This window comes from Lampetra fluviatilis, chromosome 51, assembly GCF_964198595.1.
Source record: "Lampetra fluviatilis chromosome 51, kcLamFluv1.1, whole genome shotgun sequence".
Lineage (NCBI taxonomy): Eukaryota > Metazoa > Chordata > Hyperoartia > Petromyzontiformes > Petromyzontidae > Lampetra > Lampetra fluviatilis.
The window spans coordinates 2567367-2589801 of NC_136325.1; the positions used below are offsets into that span (position 1 = coordinate 2567367).

Consider the following 22435-nt stretch of genomic DNA (forward strand, 5'->3'; position numbering starts at 1 on the left):
ATAAAAGGAAAGTTATTGGGCTGCAGTGGACCGCCAGCTCGAAGTCGTCATTAGGCGACCCAACATCACGACTTCAGATGCCCTCTCTCAGGAGGGCGCAATTAGGGCCATGCGGTAGCCTGCAATGTCGTCATTGAAATTAAAGCAGTTTAATGGGTTAAGCAATTAACCTGTTGAGCAATAACGCCCCCCCCCACTAGGAAGGTGCATGGAGTCATTAGCGCACATGCAGGCGCTCAAATTGATGCGCAGGAGGGCAAGGGTAATGTATGATGGAATGCTTGGTGACATTTAATGGTTTTCTGTTAGGCCGGCAGACTTGGTGCTCACAGAACACAAGACTACCTGTGTATAACACTTAGTAAATTATAGAAGTATATTTCAAAACACGAACCCTGACATTGGATACACTATATGTTACAAATACAAACTTTATTCAGTTATATGGTATCAAAGGATTTTTTTTTAAACGCGTCCATATGTGTACAATACTACAGTAGTTTGTTATATATGGTATACAATCAAAACTAGGTAAAGCTTTGAAAACATTTTTTTATTACAAAATGTGCCCGACAAGAAGACCTCATTGAGAGCAATGCGTGTCACCACCAACCCAACCCAGCGCGCACGGCTCGCATTGCAATCGCCAGCGGACTCCACCAGGCCCCTCGGGGCTGCGGTCTAGACACGCAAGGGCACGTGACGTCCCCATTGCACCTGGAGACCTGGAACCATGGGCGGTCACGTGGTCCCCACCCCCCATATAAATCGGCAGGTGCTACGCTCGGCCCTGCTGCCAGCATCCGAAAGTCGAAGTGAGCACGAGGTCTTTGATGTCAGCCGTAAAATTTAAGGTATTTTTTCTAGTAATCTGATTTTTTAAAACACATTCGGGCCGTTGAAATATATTTTCGGCACCTAAATTGCGTAAAAAATGTGTATGGAATTTTTTTAAATAGGTTTTCAAAAATGGTATTGTAGCTCACTTCAATACATTTTGATGAAGAGTATAATTTATTCCTCTTCATCTCCTGTAAGAACAAAGGCTCCTTGAACATTGCAAATAATCGAGTTCAAGTGAACGGTTTGGATCATTTTATGCTTTAAACTTTTTTCTTTTATGTTAACAATCACTGCACATTCGTGAAGAGTCGTTGATTATTGTTGTTAAAAGATCCTGAAGCAGAAAATGATTTGATTTGTAACTGATCCTTAGCCGTGTATCGATAGTGACATTTTTACGTGCAGTTTTATTTAGAGACTGTGTTGTCTGGGGGGACTGTTAAGTTGTTTTTCTGCCTTGCCCGAGCTTGCACTTAGTGTTGAAAATTCGGCAGGAATGTACCTACTTATGCAATTTATATGCATACCTGTCAACCCATACGGTTTACCTATATTCTTGTACAGTGAAATTGAGTTTTCAGGTCCATATGGCAGACAGTCGTTTCAATATGGGCAAAAAAATTGTCTGTTTCTCCCTTGTGATGAGACTTTGTAGGATGAACGTTATATTTATAAAGGGCACAGGGTGACCAATAGGGTCTGAATTGGTCTGTAATAAGGTAGGCACTGATAAGGGGTTGACAAGTATGTATATAAGTATGTAGAAACTTTTTTCGTTCTTCTAGTGACTTGCCTTTTCTCAATTTTGCCCTCCCATCGTTTTTGTATTGCTAATTTCTGACCCACCCCTACTGGACATCTGTGAAAAAGAGCTTCAACGCTCATTGGATTCCTCCATGATTAATACAGATTGTAATTCTGAAGTATTATTTGTAATTGAAAGAATGTCCACACCTCTCCAATGAAGATGATGCGTGTAATTTCCTGAGTGAATTATTTGTGAATCTCACAGGGGCTGTGTGAAGATTATAACTTTCGGGCTGCATACGCAGTAGCAGAAACAAGGCGATGATGGAGAACAAAAGCTTCGTGCTCTACCTCGCCACATTTGAAGCCCCGTACCCTGTGCAGGTGCTCATATTCAGCCTGTGCCTTGCGATGTACCTAACTACAACTGCAGCCAATCTGCTGGTGCTCGTAACGGTGGCAGTGTCCACAGACTTACACAAACCCATGCACATATTTGTGTGCAATCTTGTGATTGGCGACATCATTGGCAGCACAGGTGGCGTGCCCAAGCAACTGCAGGTCCTCCTGACGGGCAACAGAGAGATCCTGTTCATTCCATGTGTCGCACAGATGTTCACACTTCACATATTCGCCATAAATGAGATTTTTACATTGGCTCTTATGTCTGTTGATCGCTACCTGGCAATCTGCTACCCATTGCACTACCACACCAATGTTACTGCAAAGAGATCCATTTTCATCGCATTACTGTCCTGGCTGATTTCAATCATTTCAGTCAGCATTCAAGCCACATTTCTTCTTTCAATTACATTAAAAGAAAATAACAGGAAAATCCAGGGCATAGCCTGTGATAACGTTGGCATTGTAAAGTTTAGCCGCCAACGACACTATTGAAATAGAGACGTATGGAAAATCCAAGATTTTCCTAACCATTGGCTTTCCTTTCTGTGTCATTGCGTACATCTACGTTCGGATTCTTGTCGAGTGCAAGAACTCGAGCTCCACCGAGTTCAGGAGCAAAGCTCTGCACACATTCGGCACGCATTTCATGGCGCTCGCCGTCTTTTTCACGATGCTTTTCTTAGACATCCTTTTGCCGCGCTTTGTGAAGGATGCCGACAGCGAGGGCGTGAGAAATTTGAGATCCTCAGTTCAGTTGGTGTTCTTGCTCAGCCCAGTTGCGAACGTACTCATTTACTGCCTCCGTACGACTGAGCTGAGACTCGCAATTAGTAAGCACTTCAAGAAGATCTCGCCTCGTGTGTATTCCTGTAAAACCATCAATCTCACCTTGCAGGTCATTGTTGAAGATTTTTTAGATTTTAACCATTTTAAACAGTCGCATACACTTTATAATATAGCCTGTTAAAGTCAGAATAATTTCAACTGGGGGCCTCCATTCCCACGTAGAGCATCTTGCTTCAGATTCCAAAGAACACAGGATGAGATGTTACTATCCTTTGTGCAAGCACTTCCAAGAGTTCATGAACAGTGAGCCTGGTGAAATTTGGGGAGCGCATCGTCAGTAGTGAACCTTTGGTTCCTAGGGTGTTTCGGCCTTTCATACTATACACCCTCCCCAAAGGCGGCCAGCGACAGGGTGATTAATCCTACGCTTGCGTCCCATTCCCAATTAGTCATAGGAGTTGCCTTGTTGTTGATAGCCAACATCCCATGGGACTATGCATGGCAGGGGCGTCCTCCTCCCTGAGTCAAGCATTGTTGACTGCATACCTCCTGGCCCTCTCACTTTGGGGCCCAGCTGGGGTCTTTCCTCTTCATCCAGAGCCACTGACTGCTGCCTTCTGCCGCGTCCGATACAGCTCTGATTGCCGAACGCTGGCTCTGGCCCTTAATTCCCAGGTCTCTAAGCGGTCTGGTTGTAGATGTTGCCACAAAACCTCTGCAGCCCACCTCCACTGGTCGGACTTCTGTGTTCCAGCCATGATGCCGTGCTTCGTCAGCTAGATCGGTATAGTGCAAATGTTTTCGCTCATAAGCCTAATCTACTGAGTCCTCCCAGGGTACTGTGAGCTCAATGATGAAGACCTTCTTGAGCGAACGGGACCAGAGCACCATGTCAGGTCTTAGGGTGGTGGTTGCGATCTCCGGAGGAAACACAAGTTGCCGGCCAATGTCAGCTAGCATTTTCCAGTCGCGGGCCATGCGCAGCTGGTCTCGCTCTATTGGTGTAGAGCCGCTCTTCGGTGGTTTAGCCCCTTCGCGGACAAAGGTCGTCCGTAAGGGGTGTGATGCTGCTGGGGGTGGTAGGGAGTTGGTGGCAGCTCGCTTGTCCTCCAGGGCGGACGCAAGGTTTTTAAGGACTTGGTTGTGACGCCAAGTGTAGTGTCCTTGGGTGAGGCTTGTTTTACACCCTGTGAGAATGTGCCTGAGGTTGGCTGGCATGGAACAGAGGGCACAGTCCGGATCTTCACCATACCATTGGTGAAGATTAACTGGTGTTGGAAGGACGTCATATGTTGCTCTGATGGAAAAGCTCAACCGCCTCGCTTCCATGGCCCACAGATCCTTCCAGTTGATCTTCCTCTTCTCCACACTGTCCCATCGAGTCCACTGTCCCTATTTGGCAAGAGAGACTGCCTTGGCCCACCTTGCAGCCTCCTCCTGATGGCATACTTCCTGCACTACCATCTTCCGCCGCTCTGGTGCAGTGGCCTTACTCCAAGCAGCACGGCTAGTTAGCCCAAGGCCTCCTCTCCCTTGCTGAACATGACCCACAATGTCAGCATGTCTGAGGGCTGCTGTTGCCTCCTGGACTGCTTTTCCTGGCCTCCATTTGCGCCCAGTTACCAAGGTCGGCGCGTTGTTGCTCACCACTGGGTCTCGAGATTCATTCAGTGTCATCTGGAGCCTGGTTTTTGCACACTTGAATTCCTCGGTTAGACTGGTGAGGGGCAGCTTGAGGATACCATCTCCATAGAGGCCTATGGTGGTAAGGCATCGTGGAACTCCGAGCCACTTCTTAAAGTAGCTCGTGACTCCTCTTTCCATCTTCTCCACTGTTGAGATTGGAACCTCATACACTGCTAGGGGCCACAACACCCGGGGTAGGAGACCAAACTGCAGACACCAGGCCTTTAACTTTCCAGGTAGCTGGGTGTTGTCGATGGACTGTGGGTTACTACTGATGTCTTTGCGCAGCTGTTGCACCTGGTCTTTGTCCTTCAGGCTTGCATCATACCACCTTCCAAGGCTTTTTACCGGCTGCTCAGACACTGTTGGGATTTGGTCATCTCCGATGAAAAATTTCAGGTCACAGAGTACTCCCTTCATAATCGAGATGCTGCGTGACTTGGATGGTTTAATCTTCATACGGGCCCAGCTGATGTTCTCCTCGAGTTTTCTGAGCAGTCTCCTGGTGCATGGGACAGTGGTGGTCAATGTTGTAATGTCGTCCATGTAGGCTCTGAGTGGAGGGAGGCGACAACCAGAGTCGACTCGCTGTCCACCAGCAACCCATTTTGAGGATCTGATGATAACCTCCATTGCCATTATGAATGCCAATGGAGAAATGGTACATCCCGCCATTATACCTACATTCAGGCATTGCCATGAGGTGGTGAACTCTGAGGTGGTGAAGCAGAACTGCAAATCCTGAAAGTACGACTTCACCAGGGTTGTGACGGTGTCCGGTATGTGGAAAAATCTGAAGGCAGACCACAGGAGTTCATGGGGCACAGAGCCAAATGCATTGGCGAGGTCGAGGAAGACTACATGGAGGTCCCTTTTCTCCACCTTGGCCATTTGGATCTGGTGCCAGATCATGCTGGAATGTTCCAAGCAGCCAGAGAACCCTGATATTCCTGCCTTCTGTACAGATGTATCGACGTACGCATTCCTTTGCAGGTACTCGGCCATCCTCTGGGCAATGACCCTAAAGAAGATTTTACCCTCGACATTCAGTAAGGAGATTGGGCGGAATTGGCTGATGTTCACTGCATCCTTCTCCTTAGGGATCAGGACCCCGCCTGCCCTATGCCACACTTTGGGTATTATCTTTTTTTGCCAAGCTGTTCTCATAAGCCTCCAGAGGAACCTCAGGACGTCTGGTGCGTTCTTATACACTTTGTACGGGACTCCATTTGGCCCCGGGGCTGATGCTGTTCTTGCCCTTCGAACTGTGTTTTCCACCTCTTTCCATGTCGGAGGGCTGGTCTCAATATGATGTTCCGGGGGTTCAATGGGTGGGATATCTGATGGGATGGCCAGATGTTCATGTCGCTTTGAGTCAAAGTTTGTTGTTCTCAGGTGCTCTTCTAGGTCTTTCTTTGTTGTTTTTAGAACTCCACTTTTTTCCTTCGTGAAGAGACTTTTAAGGAACTTGAAGGGATCTTCATAGAATCGAGTTCTAGTTTGTTCTTTCTTCCTTCTGCGTTTCCGTAGGTTTTCTGCTCTACGGAGGGATGCCAACCGGGTTTTGATGTCAGCCTGAAGTGCCTCTATGCCATCCTTTTCCACTTCCGAGGCTTGCTGTACATTCATCACAATGCTACCTTAAGATCTTCTCTACACTCTCATAGGCATCCACTAGACACTATTAACATGCATGTATCAAGATATATATTGGTTGACACGATCATGTTGGATTCCAAGATGCATAGCCTGTGAATTACTGGATGCAATCCTTCGAGTTTCTGTAACTATATTTGGTACTCGTAAGTTAGCTTCTATGATTTCAGTTCGTTTCGGGGTCACAAATTATTTGGTTTGCAGATGATGGGAATCCAATATTATTTAGTTCATGGTATAAGCATAGTCTCGACTATAATTATGTAAAATTTTAACTTTTTAGCCAACGCTGCTGTCGTGTGCGCCGTTGATGTTGCTGTTGACGTTTTCCCAGTTCGCCGAACGACGCGAATATGCTCATGCGCACCAGATTTAGCAGCGTTAAAAGCAAACTGGAAAAAACGGCCTTCAGTCATGAATGTCACTACGCATGGATTTGCGTCGCGAACATCTGTGAAAACTACTGGACATCTATGAAAAAGCGCTTTATAACTCATTGGATTCCTCCAGTAAAAATAAATATTATTCTGTCGTTAATGAAGATCCAGGATGGAGCGGAGGCACGGTTGTGATTGTAAACTTGTACGGAGCACAGCAACCCGACTTTGATTCCTGGCCACGACTAACATCAGTGACGAGAGATATTTTAACCAGTCCTGCCCCCACCGCCCAATTTCACCAACACACACTGATCATCGCGATTAATCGGATATCATATGTAATAACAGCTATCGTGGGTTCACGTGGGGGATTGGCTTGCCGGTCCTGCTTGTAGCCAATAAGGGTCGAGATAGGGAGTGTGGGGCCGGCGTGATCACGGCATGTCATCAGGAGTGATTGGCCCAGCCATTTGGGGCCCCAGCCAATGGGGATCCGGGTAAGAGGCGTGGTCCCGGGATTGACAGGGAACCATCGAGAACGGTCGAGATTGCCCATGGAGGATTGGCTGGGAGGACCACGTGACGAAGGGATTAAGAGGGAGAGAGAGGAAGGATCGAGAGAGAGACTGGGAACTGAACGGGGGCGAGAGCCACGCGCGAACGGGGCTCCGGGTGCCACGTGCGCGGTGGGAGCTGGTGGGAGTCCGCCGCCACTACGTTGTCTGCCAGCAACGCAGCGTGTGGGAGCAAGTGTACCGTGAAGTGAAAATAAAGAGGACCGATTCCGAATCCGTCTCCGGAGAATTATTACATTGGTGTCAGAAGTACTTCTGCGACTGTTTGGACGATCGTCAAGATGTCCAAGCACCCCAGAAAAAAGAACCTGCCTGTGCCTCTATCGGAGGAGGAGGTCGAGACGGATGAAGATGAGCTGTTGGGAGCTACAGCCCCTATGCCGCCTGCTGAAAATGTACTTCTCGACGTCTCTCAGCGTCGACCGACGGAAGATGCGACCGCTGCAGGAACAAAAGGCGAGTGGTGGCTGATGGCGGAGCAGATCGAGTCATTACGCGCCATTCTGCTTAGTCTGGTGACCGCGGTGGCATCCTCACCAGCCGCGGGCCGCCAGATTGCCGATCAACTGGACGCCGCGGGAAGGAGTCCGGTGAAAGAACCTGCGTCCGCCATTCCTTCTGCTACGCGGGAGGACGCCGTCATTCTGGGTGGAGCAGCTGTGCCGGAGCCGTCGGCCGCCATTTTGGGCGCGCCTACCGCCACGCGGCCACCGGCCGCCATTTTGTCTGATACGGGTGGAGAGCGGGAACGCCAGTCGGAGACGCCCGCGGTGCGCGCTTGCCACCGCGGACATCGCCTTCCACAAATCAAAGAATTCATCGCCGGAGGTGATTGGAGTGCTTTCACATGGCGCTTTGAATCGGCTTTTAGATCCGTCAATTGGACGGAGGATGAAGCACTGGGAGCGCTACCTACACTGCTCGACGATGTTTCTCTGGGGGTCTTCCGTTCCATTCCGGCGGCCAAGAAGAAGACACTGCGGGACGCGTTCGTGGAGATGGCGGAATTCTATGACCCACCGACGTCAGCCACCAGAAAATTTATGTTACGTCGCCGAGCATCGGAGGAATCGCCGTTGGCCTATCGTGGAGCATTGATGGCGCTGGCCATGGCTGCCTACCCCGACGCGACGGCCGACCTTTTGGATCCTCTCATCCTCTCCCGTATGCTGGAGTTGGCTCAGGAACTCAAGATTTCGCTGCCAGTGTGCGGCCACGAACCACTTACATCGCGATGGGTGGCGCGCTGCCTGGACACAAAATTTAATATCAGGCGTTGGGACCAGATGGCGGCGTGGACGGGGAAACCGGAGATCGACGGGCCACCTTTGGGGTGGTCTCCACGACTAGTGGTCCACTGCTCCGACGACTCGGGCGACGACGACATGCTGGCTGCTGCTGTTTCGCACGAGAGTCCGGGACGGCGGCTGCGCGACCAGCGTGGCAACTACATGGGCCGTCCGCGTGCAAGGGCCGGGTCGTCCGACCGCCGGCCGACGTCGGTGGCTTGCTTCAAGTGCGGCAGACGGGGCCATTTCGCCCGTGGCTGCCGCTGTCGGCCTCTACTGTCGCCTCCTCCGACGAGGGGACCTCCATCTCCTCCACCTGCCGCGGAGCCGCAACAACCTCGGGCGAGTCGGCACACATCGGACACCCGGCAGGTCCTGTCACATCACCCATCCATTCGCACTCATTCTCACACTCCTCAGGAAAAATTTACTTCCCCCGCTACAGTTACGCGCTCTGCTACGCAGTGGAAAAAATTGGCTCGCAGGGTGGTAGCTGCGGCTTCGGGCTCGTCGACTGTACGCGGTACCATCGACGGGGTTGATGTGCGCATCTTGGTGGACACGGGCGCGTCGGCCACCATCATTTCTGATGTTATTTTCCATCTGTTGTCCATCCCTGCGTCGCAGATACGTAGGGTTAATGATGCGTGTGTCGCCGCGAATGGGGGAAGCATGGGTATCTGTGGCCAGGTGGATGTGAGCATCGCTATCGGTAATATTACCGCCGCAGGACCTGTGTTAATCTCTCGCTCGCTAGCTGTTCCATGCTTACTCGGTACTGATTTCCTGCGTCGGATGCCGCTGAAAATACGAGTCGACCAGGACTGTTTAGAAATGCCGGGGGGTCGTCGTATGGCGTTCCTGCCTTCCTTGTTGGCCAGCGCGCCTACAGGTAACGCAGTCACTGCCGTTGTTGCTGCTACGGTAGAAGTACCGCCGGGAGCACAGATGTTAATACCGTTGCGTTACCGTAAACCCCTTCGAATGGGGAAGGGTGCAGAAGGCGTGCTGCTATCCCCATCTAATTCGGCATCTAAATCATTTTCTTTAGCGGCGGCGCAATCGATCGTGCGACCGGGTCAAGCACCTTTTATACAGGTGTTAAATGGGGGACCTGACCGCGTTATTGTTCCAGAGGGGTCGGTGTTGGCTCACGCCACTACCGACTTCGCCTCTTGCGACGCAGCGCCGCGCGCACGAATGCCCGCTGGTAGGCCCCCACACGATCGCTCTCAAGAACGTTGGATCGCAGATTTGTGCGGAGAAAATTCTTCCTTGTCGAACGAACAAAGGAACGCCCTGCGTTCATTATTGATACAGTACACTGATGTTTTCAGTAAAAATGATTTGGACCTCGGCCGCACGTCGCTTTTGTCGCACCATATTGACACCGGTGCGACGCCTCCCATCTCTATGCACCCTCATCGCATGAGCCCGGCGGAAAGGGATCACGTGCGCGGAGCGGTAAATGAATTGTTGGCGGCGGACATCATTTCGCCGTCCAACAGCCCTTGGGCCGCGCCCGTCGTTCTGGTAAAGAAGAAAGATGGCGGTACAAGATTTTGTGTTGATTTCCGCCGGTTAAACAAAATTTCGGTGGCGGATGCATACCCCTTACCGAGGATGGATGATTCGTTGGACGCTTTATCGGGTGCTAAGTTTTTTTCTACCCTTGACTTGTCCTCGGGGTTCTGGCAGCTTCCCCTTGACGATGAGTCGAAGGCAAAAACGGCATTCCGCACGCCGCAAGGTCTCTTTGAATTTAATCGGTTGCCTATGGGCTTGAATGCGGCACCGGCGACGTTTCAGCGGCTCATGGAATTGGTGCTGACTGGACTGCAGTGGGAAACGTGCCTCATATATCTTGACGATATAATTGTTTTCAGCCGCACGTTCGAAGAACACCTCCAACGTCTAGAGGCGGTTTTTCAAAGAATGCGTACGGCTGACCTTAAATTTAAACCTAAAAAATGCCACCTTCTGCAACACTCTGTCCGCTACTTGGGTCATATCGTCAGTTCGGACGGCGTATCCACTGACCCTCTGAAAACGAAATGTGTACGAGAGTGGCCCACACCCACTTCGGTGGAAGATGTTCGGCGGTTTATTGGGTTCGCTTCCTATTATCGCCGCTTCGTTAAAAATTTTGCGACGTTGGCAAAGCCATTACATGTTCTGACTGGCAAAAATCAAAGGTTTCAATGGGGAGCGGAAGAGGAAAAATCTTTTATGGCACTTCGGAACCACCTCGCCACGGCGCCAACGCTGGATTACCCAGATTTCTCACAGCCGTTCATCCTCGATACGGACGCTAGTGATATCGGCATTGGGGCCGTTTTGTCGCAACGTAAGGACGGGGTAGAGCGAGTAGTGGCGTACGGCAGCCGGGTTTTGTCCCCTGCGGAAACACGCTATTGTGTGACAAGACGGGAACTTTTGGCAATTGTTCACTTTGTCCGTTTGTACCGGCCGTACCTGTATGGACGGAAATTCCTAGTTCGCTCAGATCATGCGGCTTTACAATACTCCTTGAAATTAGATCAACCGTCAGGCCAATTGGCCAGGTGGCTGGAATCGTTACAAGAATTTTCCTTTGATATTACATACAGAAAGGGGGCCCGTCATGCGAACGCTGACGCACTCTCAAGGCTGCCGCCCCTTCCTCCGTGCACTTGCCTGACGGGCATGCACCGCTGTGCGGCACCGGCCGCTTCGCCTTGTCCGGTTATGGGGGCGATAGCGGATGAGGATGCAGGGGCGGAAGCGAAGGAGGACGACCAGCAAGGGTCGGTGGACACGGATGATATCTTACGGTTACCGCACGCGGTTTGGCTACGTGAGCAGAAGGCTGATGCCTCGCTGTCTCCACTACGGAAATTGATAGGGAAACAAAAATCTCGAGTGGCGGGTTGGAAATGGCAGATGTTCCGAGGCAAGTCGGGATTGTTAATGTGTACTGACGGGTTGTCTGATCGACCACGCTTGGTGGTGCCTACTTCACTTCGCTACGACCTGCTTCGTGCTTTGCACGCTGATAAATTGATGCACCTCGGCGTCCAAAAGACTTTGGCCGCACTGCAGAAGGATTTCTTTTGGGCCGGTATGACAACAGACGTCAATGACTTTATTCGCTCATGCCAGGACTGTGCAAAGAGGAAGCCGCCTCGGAACCCCTATGTACCACCGTTACGTTCCATTGAGGTGTCCCGCATTAACGAATTGGTCGCTCTCGATATTCTGGGCCCGTTTCCCCCGTCGGCGAGGGGCAATAAATACCTTCTCGTCGGGGTGGAATATTTTTCTCGATGGCCGATGGCCTGGCCCCTACCCGACCAGACGGCAGCATCCATTACCGACGCTTTCTTGAAAGGGTATGTCATGGACAAGGGGGCACCTGAAAGGCTGCTCACAGATCAGGGGAGGAATTTCTCTTCCAAATTGCTTAAGGAAGTTTGTGACGCGTTGGGTACGAAGAAAATTCGCACTTCTCCTTACCACCCACAAACAGATGGTATGGTGGAACGATTCAACCGCACCCTCTCGGCTATGCTTTGTCACACGGTCAGTGAAAAGCCGGTTCACCCTCATATCGTTAAACGCACCTTGGTGCCCTAATATTATGTTTCGGAATTGGTTTATCACCCTTTCCCAGCCGAGACGGCTATTTTTTTCACCGGGGGGGGGGGGGTGATGTAATAACAGCTATCGTGGGTTCACGTGGGGGATTGGCTTGCCGGTCCTGCTTGTAGCCAATAAGGGTCGAGATAGGGAGTGTGGGGCCGGCGTGATCACGGCATGTCATCAGGAGTGATTGGCCCAGCCATTTGGGGCCCCAGCCAATGGGGATCCGGGTAAGAGGCGTGGTCCCGGGATTGACAGGGAACCATCGAGAACGGTCGAGATTGCCCATGGAGGATTGGCTGGGAGGACCACGTGACGAAGGGATTAAGAGGGAGAGAGAGGAAGGATCGAGAGAGAGACTGGGAACTGAACGGGGGCGAGAGCCACGCGCGAACGGGGCTCCGGGTGCCACGTGCGCGGTGGGAGCTGGTGGGAGTCCGCCGCCACTACGTTGTCTGCCAGCAACGGAGCGTGTGGGAGCAAGTGTACCGTGAAGTGAAAATAAAGAGGACCGATTCCGAATCCGTCTCCGGAGAATTATTACACATACATAACGTAAATTAATAGCGTCGCTGTGGTGAAAATTATTAACGTAATAAAATAAATAAGCAGACAATGTGCCTCTTTCACATGTGTCCCCACCCGGCAGTTTACCAGCATTGATCCAAGGAAGCCTGACTGTTGATGAGACACTGAATGTCTAAACCGGTCCAGAGTTTGCTTTGTGTTGAACCACTGCTGCCGAAATTATGTGGTGGATGGCATTTGTAAAAAAATACTTACATATTTTGTTGTTGTTGTGGAGGGACATCTGTAATGGAAGCGTATTGTCCGCTTGTTTAATTTGCTCCTCATATTCTCCACGACGCTCACGATTATTGTGCATTACTTTTCTTAGCAGTCAGAATTGTGTCTTAAACTTGCGAATGTTTTACAGTCCTTCAACCCTAAGCTGTATTCAAATACATTTTGTGATGTCATATAAACAACTGGGCAACATCTTCATAACCCGGTACAAGCAAAAAAACAACCTTTAATTTTTTTTTACTAATTATTCCCATTCCCTCTTTCTCCCCTGAAAGAAAACACCAACTTGCCTGAATGTCTATGCCTCGGAAACTCAACACTGGACATTAATTCCTAAGTGCTTGCAAATGTTTTTTTTTACAGTTCCTGAGCACAGATTCAATGGCCCAAAAAGTTAACCGCCAAGCAACAAACTACACTTACAGAGTTGAAATAGATATGAGTGAACACGTTTCTTGAATATGTGCAAATTGCATATTATCCCTGTAGTCGCGTTTATTTTTTCTCTGGGTCCTTCGGTTTTTCCCTCAACATTTATAAACATGCATTGAGATCATTGAGAATATTTTGCTGCTATAAATGTCAAAATGGCGGGCTACTTTGTTGAGCTATCATTTGTGACCAGGTCGCTTCGGAAAAATAAGTTAATGTCAGTGGGATGTACCTGGTAGCATGGAAATGGTTTATTTTTATTTGAATGTGTTTGGGTGATTTGTTTCCCTTGTACTTTGCACTCCTATCATGTTTTTTTTTATTGTTGTAACGTTCTTACCTGCCTCTACTGGACATCTGTGAAAAAGAGCTTTATAGCTCATCGGATTCCTGATTCTGACTTCGAGTTGCAATAGATATAAGTTAACACGTTTCTTGAATGTGTGTATACGCGTTGAACTTCTTTTGCAGCGTATGTAGCCAACCGTGCTAATCGGAGGTGCTAACCAAATTGAGAAAGGTCATTAATTACAAGATCTTGGGTAATAGAGACGATAATGGGAGGACATTCCAAATTGTAGCAGTGTGAAGAAAAAAGCATAAAAAGTGATTTGGCTTGCATTGTGGTGGTTGAACGCCGTGTGGATTAAACGAAACAGTGTGTTTAGCAGACCGAGTCCTCTGTGTTTTACCTATGGAGCTGTGTCCAAGAGAATTACTCTTGGCACCACTGGAGGAAAATGCTTCCAGCATGGGCAAGCATCCCCCCTTTTTGACGAACCGGTACGTAACGAATTCATAGAATAATCAGTAATAATCAAATTGAAACTCGTGATACACGCGTAGATTTGTGCATGCGTATAATAATTGTTTGAAAGTGTTTTATTATATGTGGGCGGATTATCCAAATTGTTGGTCAACCGTGCACGTGAAAAATCAGGTGCTCGCTGGTTATATTATTAGCTGCTCTTCACCTGTCGACAAGTAAACCCATAAATTTCGAGAAGCAAGACGCGATCCGTTCTACGTCTTCTGTCCCATTCTACTTTTAGTAAACAATTACTATTTTAGAGCCCAATTCACATGTTTCTGCATTATCCTTGCTGTTATTTATTCCGGACTACTCTTCCCCCACATTACCCCGAGAATCTGGAGTTCACTCTGTCCGTGTCATATACATTGAATGTGCCGGACGTATGGTAAACTGCAGCTGCTATATATAAAATACAATACATTTTCGACTTGGAATCTAAATGCTACCACAACCCAAGACGCTTCACAGAGCTTTGCCGACACGTAAGTCATAAAGATTGCATTAATACAATCAAATCAATAACACCTATATTAATACAATCAAATGCATAACACCCTCGGATTAAGTTTCTCAACAGATAAACCACTGTAAGAATGTCATCGACAGCATAAATTGGATATTCTAATCCAACTACGAGACTCTAGATCCTACAAGCATCATAACAGCAAACGAACCGAATCGATTTATAGACTGAATCGTCGAAGTTTATGTTGAACCTTCGAGAGAGAGCAAATCATTAATATAATCATTGCTTGACGGCAATTACCATCACAGGCGAAAGGAATGGGCACAGCCACTGGGTGTCTGCAGAATGTGTTCGACGGAGCTCAGAGACACCCACAATATTTTGAACGGTCATTGTAATTTTTCAGTCCGCGTGTTTGTCCATCCAACTCGTGGACATACACGCAGACGACAATGGCACCTGTGAATACACAGCACCGCATCAACAACTCGGCTCAGTACCGAGTCGGCAACCGGTAGTGGCATAGATTTTAAATACTTTAAAGTGCAGAAGAGTCTCCTTCTGCGTGGCGGTGGCATTGCCTCGTGGTATCGCGCATTCGCCGCGTGTTGCAGAGGTTCAATTCCGGTCGGCTGCCGTGACTAATCCTGCCGATGTAATAAACGTAAAGTCTAAACACCATATCGTTTACGGTGCAAAATAACAATCCAGTGATTTGAAAAGAAGGCCATTGTGTAATGGTGTCATGGTATACATTCGCCACATTAAAAAAATTGCCCACAAATTACTTGGATTGCAAATACTGGTGGACTAATGCCACTATCAGGCCGGTGCCGAGTCGCCTCGTGCTTCACAGGGACAGCTGCCACTGGGGCTTTGAATGTTTGAGGTGAGGTGTGATCCAAATATTACGAGTGATGAGCTGAAGGGTGAACTTCACGTACCCTACCAGTAGACTAAGCAATAACCACCGAAAACCATTCACTAGCGAGTCCGTGAGCCCGAGCAAAAATTGATACCACTAACGGTAGCAAATACTTGAGTCTATATGGCGAATAAGAGTGAATTATTTGATAACCTACTCATTAAAAAATTTCTTGCTGTGGATTTCACACCTGATGATGATTGCTTGTGTTGCAGTCGAAACGTCGCGAGAATTTATATATTTTTTTTATTGTTTAATATTTATATTATTTTATTATTTCCCTTCTACGTGACTTTACCGAAAGAACCAAGAATATGGTAGTCACATAATTCACTGTTTATTTGCCACATTAACAAATTAGAATCACTCGAGTTTTGCCACTTAATGTGGTACTTACAAGTGCAATGTCCTGTCTGGGCTCATGGACTAAGTTGGACATCTCCAAATACACGAACACATGTGCCAAGGTTGGAGTAGTGGCTCGTCTTTATTGAAAATGTATACGATGTATTTACGTGCTATGAAGACCATTCCCCGAAATGCCATCTCTTACATCCTATTCCTTTATCAGGCCAGAGTCTTATTTATTGATGCATGTGTATTTTTTGTTGTTGTTGCTTGTGCACCACTACCAATGCAGCATCACCAAATAATTTGTTTAATTCCATAATGTGGCTGCGCCCCAGCCTAAGGGAGTTACACTCACGATACCTACAATGCAATAGGCTCCCACAACGTCTTTTTGAATACACATTGCATGGATTTGCGCGTACATAATTTTTACTTTTTTATTTTGCAGACCTCTCCCTATGTTCTAACGCTATGCTGCACTGTACCACAACGACCGACCAAATGAAAACATGTGGATGGCTCAAACAGAATTCCGGCACAATCGTGCATGCTCTTAATGACTGCGCTCATGCTATTCCTCTAGGCATCAATTAAACCGGCTAGAGTCGAATATATACTTTGCACTAACGAGACACAGAGTATTTATAATCGTACAGAGGGACCTTTAAAATAGCACCGCAGATCTACCGACGCTATGCTTTGCTGTGCACTCTCTCATTTAATTGGGCACGCAGAGAGCCCTCGTAAAGCTCGTCAAGCGTCGTCCTGGGTGTCCCTCAAGAAGACGGTGGGGGCTTTAAGCGGCGGGCCAGATGCCACGCTCCACCGATGGCACTACAGACTCCTGCTGGGGTTCATTACCACGACACACAGACCAATGCATCACCAGCCAACCTGCTCAGCCTACAAGAATACCCCTGCAACTTGAGACGTGCCGCCGCAGAATTGTTACGTCGTGTTCGAACAATAATAAATCCAGCGATTCCGCTGGATGTATTATTCCTCATACAGACAGTGGAGCGCGATTGGCATGGCCTCTGGGGGTAAGGAATGCAATGGGCTCCCCATATCTATATTCCGCCCCCCACCCCTCTTCACAGCATCGTGTCTGGACCTCGGTGCAGTTGAACGGCTTTGAGACTCGATTGCCATTGCCTCACACATGGAACAATGCTGAATCTGCCTTACACTTGAAAATAAATGCCTTCCTCGGTTCATAATTGGCTTTTGGATTCGTGACTGCGAGTAAGGGTTTGTGCACTCAATCTCGCCTGCTTTTTTTGTTTACATGGTTTAAAGCTCAATATTTTAAATGGAATTAAGTGGAATTAAGAAGATGGAATTAAGTGATTAAAGATTAAATACTATTATATTATTTGGTTCTTTCGGTAAAGTCACGTAGGTAAAAAAAAAAAATCACGACGTTTCAATTGCAACACAAGCAATCGTCGTCAGGTGGAAAGATACAGCAGTAGGACTGCTGAACAAGAAAGGGCTGTTGCAACAAGAGGTTATATATAGGTTTGAGGTGGGTGTCACCCAAGGGTAAGTAGGCGGGGTCAGAGATGGAAAGGAGTCCCGTCGCCGCACGCACGCACAACAGCTGCATTAAAGGGAGAGATTGGCATGTTAATGTGAACGAGTTTAATGGGAAGATAGCATGTCTGTGTCAGAGGACCGGGCATAGCGCCACCTCGTGGGCAACACAAGCTGCGGCGTTGGCTGCTGCACAATGAGAGGCCAGCGTATCAACGCAAGAGAACCACCGTAAACTTCAAATCAAGATTAAATCGTATTTTTTTATACTCTTGATTCGTTCGGTAAAGTCACGTAGGTAAAGAAAAACAAATATTAAGCATAAACATAAATCAATCACGACGTTTCGATTGCAACACAAGCAATCATCATCAGGTGTGACCACAGCAATTTTTTTTATTCTAAAGTGGGAGAGATGCCAGAAGGCTATATAAGTCAAAGAGAGCGGGGTTGGGGGGGGGAAACGGAGGGGGGGGGGGATAGGGAGCGAGGGGAGGGCGCCTCGTGGACGCCAGGGACTGGGAACGCGAAAATGGGCGGGTGGGGGGGGGAAGTCGGCGGGGCCAGAAGCGAGTGGCCGAGTGAGCTAAAGATGCGCGGGGAGGAAAAAAGAGAGCGACGCAGCAGCTACGAACTACAGCCAAAGTCAATGAGGGCACCCAAAGCGAAATAGCAGCACTGCTAAACGCTGGAGATGCAATTAACTCGGTAAAATAGACTGGTATCCGATAAATAAGAAAGGACAACTATGAACAATTACAATTTTTCACCTGGTTAATAACATCTTTCCAATTATTTCTCAATTTGTATCCTTCTTCTCGGTTGAAGTTATGTCTATGTTTGTATATCTGGATGGCTTCATGAACAAACCTTTGATAGTAGCCTGAAGGCTTGCAGAGCACTTTGGTCTCGGAAAAAACAATATTATGAGAGCCCGCAGCGTTGTAGTAGTGATCAGGAAGAGTTTGTCCTGCCGTGTTTCAAATCTGTCTTGTGCTCGCGAATACGGTCTGATACATGACGTTTCGTTTCCCCAATGTAGCAATCACCACAAATGCAATTCAGTTTGTAGACTCCAGGGTATTGCATGTCAGGAATGACATCCTTTACAGATGGGATTAGATCACGGATTTTGTGTACTATACTGAATCTGACCTGGATCTTATGTTTGTTTAAGATTTTGGAAATCTTTTTGGTAACGCCTGCTATGTATGGTAACGTGATGGCTTTGATGGGAGTCTCAGGGGAATGTGTCTCAATGGTTGGAGACATCTTTCACCTGAAAAATAATTTCAGATGGAACACCTAATTTACAGTAGCGTCCAATGGTATGCTGCCCTGATCCTGTATCATGTTGATATGCCAGTTAATACTGTTGACCCAGATTTCGCTGAGAAATGTACGTATGTTGAACTGCTTTCCCATAGTCCATTGCCCTCTACCGCGCATGGATTTAAAGCAGCAGATTAAAGATGTAATTTTCGATTCATCAATTCAGTTGCCTGTTCAGAAGCAAAGTAGATCTCGTCCATTCCTCCTTTAAAGGAGTGAAGACAACAGCGGCGGAGTGTTTACGGTGCGGTCGATGGTTTGAGATTCGTGGCCGCACTCACAGGCCGCCGAATATTTGATGCGCCATTTGTGCATCAGGTGGCCGCATTGGCCTGATTCGGTTGATGGTCGACCATTTGCGGCGTGGAAGGTTGAAACCGGGAGGTTCAACGGTAGAGTCCTGTACGAAATGTTTATTTTTGGACTTCGGCCGCAGTCCAGACTTGCACCTCTCACCTTCATTTGTATTTGTGGCGTGGAGTGAGGCCGCTGCTGTGATTCAGAAGGGGTGGCGTGATTTTAGGCGAAAGGGTGGCGCTGGGTTTATGTCCCGATGTATTTTTACAATGTTTACACAAACCTGTGCTAGGTTACACTATCTCACTAAAACATCTATTTTATACTAAAACAGGGCCTTGATGTTGGAACAACGCATGGGAAGCCAACGACCACGCTTGTGCAATTTTCACATTGGCCCCTTGAAGTCACGACTGCTTCTGGGAGTGGCTAAGCTAAAATAATGTAGCTAAATTTGGAAAGACAACCACATGGCCCACTTAATGTGAGCCACTTAAAGACCATGTGGCCCAGTTAGTACCAGGTTGGCCCAGTGTTGTAGCCCGCATGGCCATCCACCGCATGTCCAAGCAACTTCTTGTTGGCCAGACAGAGGGGGTTATATAAGCGTGGAATAGGTTAAAAAGATGGACTGTGGTACAAAAGGACATGTAGCTGATCTGAATCGCCGCAATGACTGGTACCAGATCAGCCTCTGTGAAGGAGGGTCGTGAACGATGCTGCTGGGCAGTTGGAGGAAGTCGCCCTCCAGCAACAACACAAGGGAGAGGAGCGATCCTCAACGAATGGAGCTGCAGGCGGCTGGCTAAAACACAGCAAATTGGCACAGTGGGGAGCACAGGTGGTGCATCTGCCAGTCATCTCAGTAAGTCAACCCATTAAACCTGCGGTCTATCCTGTGACCTGCCAGCGAACCTTCGACACATTCACGTGGTCTTAAGGTGCACCGATGATGAACAATGACTGTTGTTGTTGGGGGTATACGCCAACAGTTGTCGCCGTGGTAACGTCACTGTCACTTTGGAGCAATAGGGGTGGGTGAGGACAATCGGGGTGGGTGAGGACAGTAGGGGTGGGTAGAGACAATAGGTGTGGGTGAGGACAGTAGGGGTGGGTGGAGACAATAGGGGTGGGTAGAGACAGTAGGGGTGGGTGGAGACAATAGGGGTGGGTGGAGACAATAGAGGTGGGTGAGAACAATAGGGGTGGGTGGAGACAGTAGAGGTGGGTGAGAATAATAGGGGTGGGTGGAGACAATAGGGGTGGGTGAGGACAATAGAGGTGGGTGGAGACAGTAGAGGTGGGTGAGAATAATAGGGGTGGGTGGAGACAATAGGGGTGGGTGAGGACAATAGAGGTGGGTGGAGACAGTAGGTATTTGTGTGATGACTTCACGAGAACGACCAACATTAATCTTAGTATAATAACAATTGTTTTACCGTACTGTTTGTACGCTCTTAATGTCTATGCTCCTATGCCTTTTGCCAACAAGCAATGGCTAGCACGGTGAAATATCAAACACGGCATGGCCAGCTTCTCATCCAGCAGCGGATTGACAACAGGGTCGTGCATGTATAGAATAATGATACAAGTAGCACCAACTCCCCTTTCTGTACAACATATTTGCATTTCAGTTATATCGGCCCTTTGGTACATCATGCACTTCAAAGGGTTGCTTTCATTCAAGTGCTGTGCTTAGAACACGGATTCTCAACAGTGCACCAAATGAGTGAAATCAGTTTGAACCGAGCATAATTATGCTGCCCATTGTGTGGATAGTGTGCGTGGCCTTTAGGAGCGTGGGATATGGAATGTGTGGCGTGTGTCAGTGTACTAGTCGGTGTCCTCACAATTACACCACGGCAGCATCCCTGTACATGGTGGGGATAATGCGATGTGATTGCTCATTGATTCTGTAGTGTAAATAAATATTTTAAATGTGGCTTTCTCCGATTTGCATTTTTTTCCCACTCCCAGAAAATACACCATGCGGATGACTGCCAACATACAACCACCGCATACCTCCGAAACACAAACATACCAAACGATAAAGACTACCATACAAATGATTATAAGTTGCTAAAAATAGCCGTTCTGTTTTTGGCGCAACCAAGCGGCGTTTTTGCCAGGACCACTCAGAATTAAGTTGGCTTCCTTGACACCACAGGGGCAGAGCGCGGCCATGTAATCCCCAGTGACATCCAGTGGTTAAAACCAGCGCAGCCAATTTGCAGAAGGACTGCGGTGGATTAAACGGTTATCACGGAATAACACCAACCCGCTCCAGTGGTATGTAATGCTTGGCAAGTCACATGACAGCCCAGAGCATATATAAGCGTCTCAACCCAGCACATTGGGTTTGCACAGACAGAACGCGTGGCGCTGGGTGAGTTCATTAACGCGTGCATTTGTGTGCGTGGGGAGGTGTGTGTGTGAATTTGGGGAGTGGTGGCCTCAATGTAAGACCACTTTGCTCTGAACGTAGTGACCCGAGTTGAATTTCTGCATGTGGCTTTTATCAGTGGCCAATGTCTAAACCTTGATTAAGCCTTATGTGATACAGTTTTGCACATGAATGGATTATTTAATTAAAACATCTGAATATATGTGCTTAAATTGGAATTAAATGTGAATTTACTTTTTATTTGCTTTTCTTCCATAGGGTGATAACAGAGTGTAACAGGAAAAACATTAATAAATTAGTTCAAAGCACAATGAACGATACATTGTATACAAATGTGCCAATCAATATGTTACTATTCGGCACTCTTCTCTCACGACAACTTACGAACGGTAGTGAGGCCCCGTTCAGCGGAGACAATGGGAACATCACGAATGGCTTTTTTCTCAACACATTTGGAATGGCCAGAAACTTAAACTGGATCATTTTTACAGGGTGCCTCGTAATGCAATTATTCATAATTGTGGCCAACTGTCTAATGATGGCCACCGTCCTGATAAGCTCAGAGCTGCACGGGTCCATGTACGTCCTCCTCTGCAGCCTGGCAGTGGCCGACATCACCGGCAGTGCGACCATCATCCCCAAGCAGCTGCAGATGCTGGCGAGCGACAGCAACGAGATTTCCTACGCGGCTTGCATGGCCCAGGTCTTCTTCATCAACATGTATATGTGCAACGAAACGCTCTCCCTGTCGTTCATGTCAATCGACCGATACCTGGCCATTTGCAAACCCCTGCGCTACCACTCCATCTTCCCCGTGAAGAGGTCGTTGCAGACATTGGCACTGGCTTGGTTCTCCACGGCCGTCGTTAACGCGACTCTGTCTGTGCTCATCGCGAGGCTGAAAATAAACGGGGACAACCGATTCATCGAGAGCCCGTTTTGTTACAACATGGCCATTATTCTCATAGCTTCCTCTGACACAGGTGCCAGCCATAAGTACTTGTCGGCAATCCTGTTGACCTTTGTGGGTCTGCCACCTCTAACGCTGATGTACTCCTTCACCAAGGTCTGCTTTGAGTTCAG

The 22435-nt window shown here is 48.1% G+C and overlaps 1 protein-coding gene across 1 annotated transcript; it reads left to right on the forward strand.

Moving 5' to 3' along the window:
• Nucleotides 1-1911: 1911 nt before the first annotated feature.
• LOC144948827 (olfactory receptor 7A40-like) lies at nucleotides 1912-3561 on the forward strand. The gene is given in 3 exon segments (XM_078878479.1): nucleotides 1912-2469; nucleotides 2471-2798; nucleotides 3536-3561. Coding segments are annotated over 3 exon segments (912 nt in total).
• Nucleotides 3562-22435: the final 18874 nt, after the last annotated feature.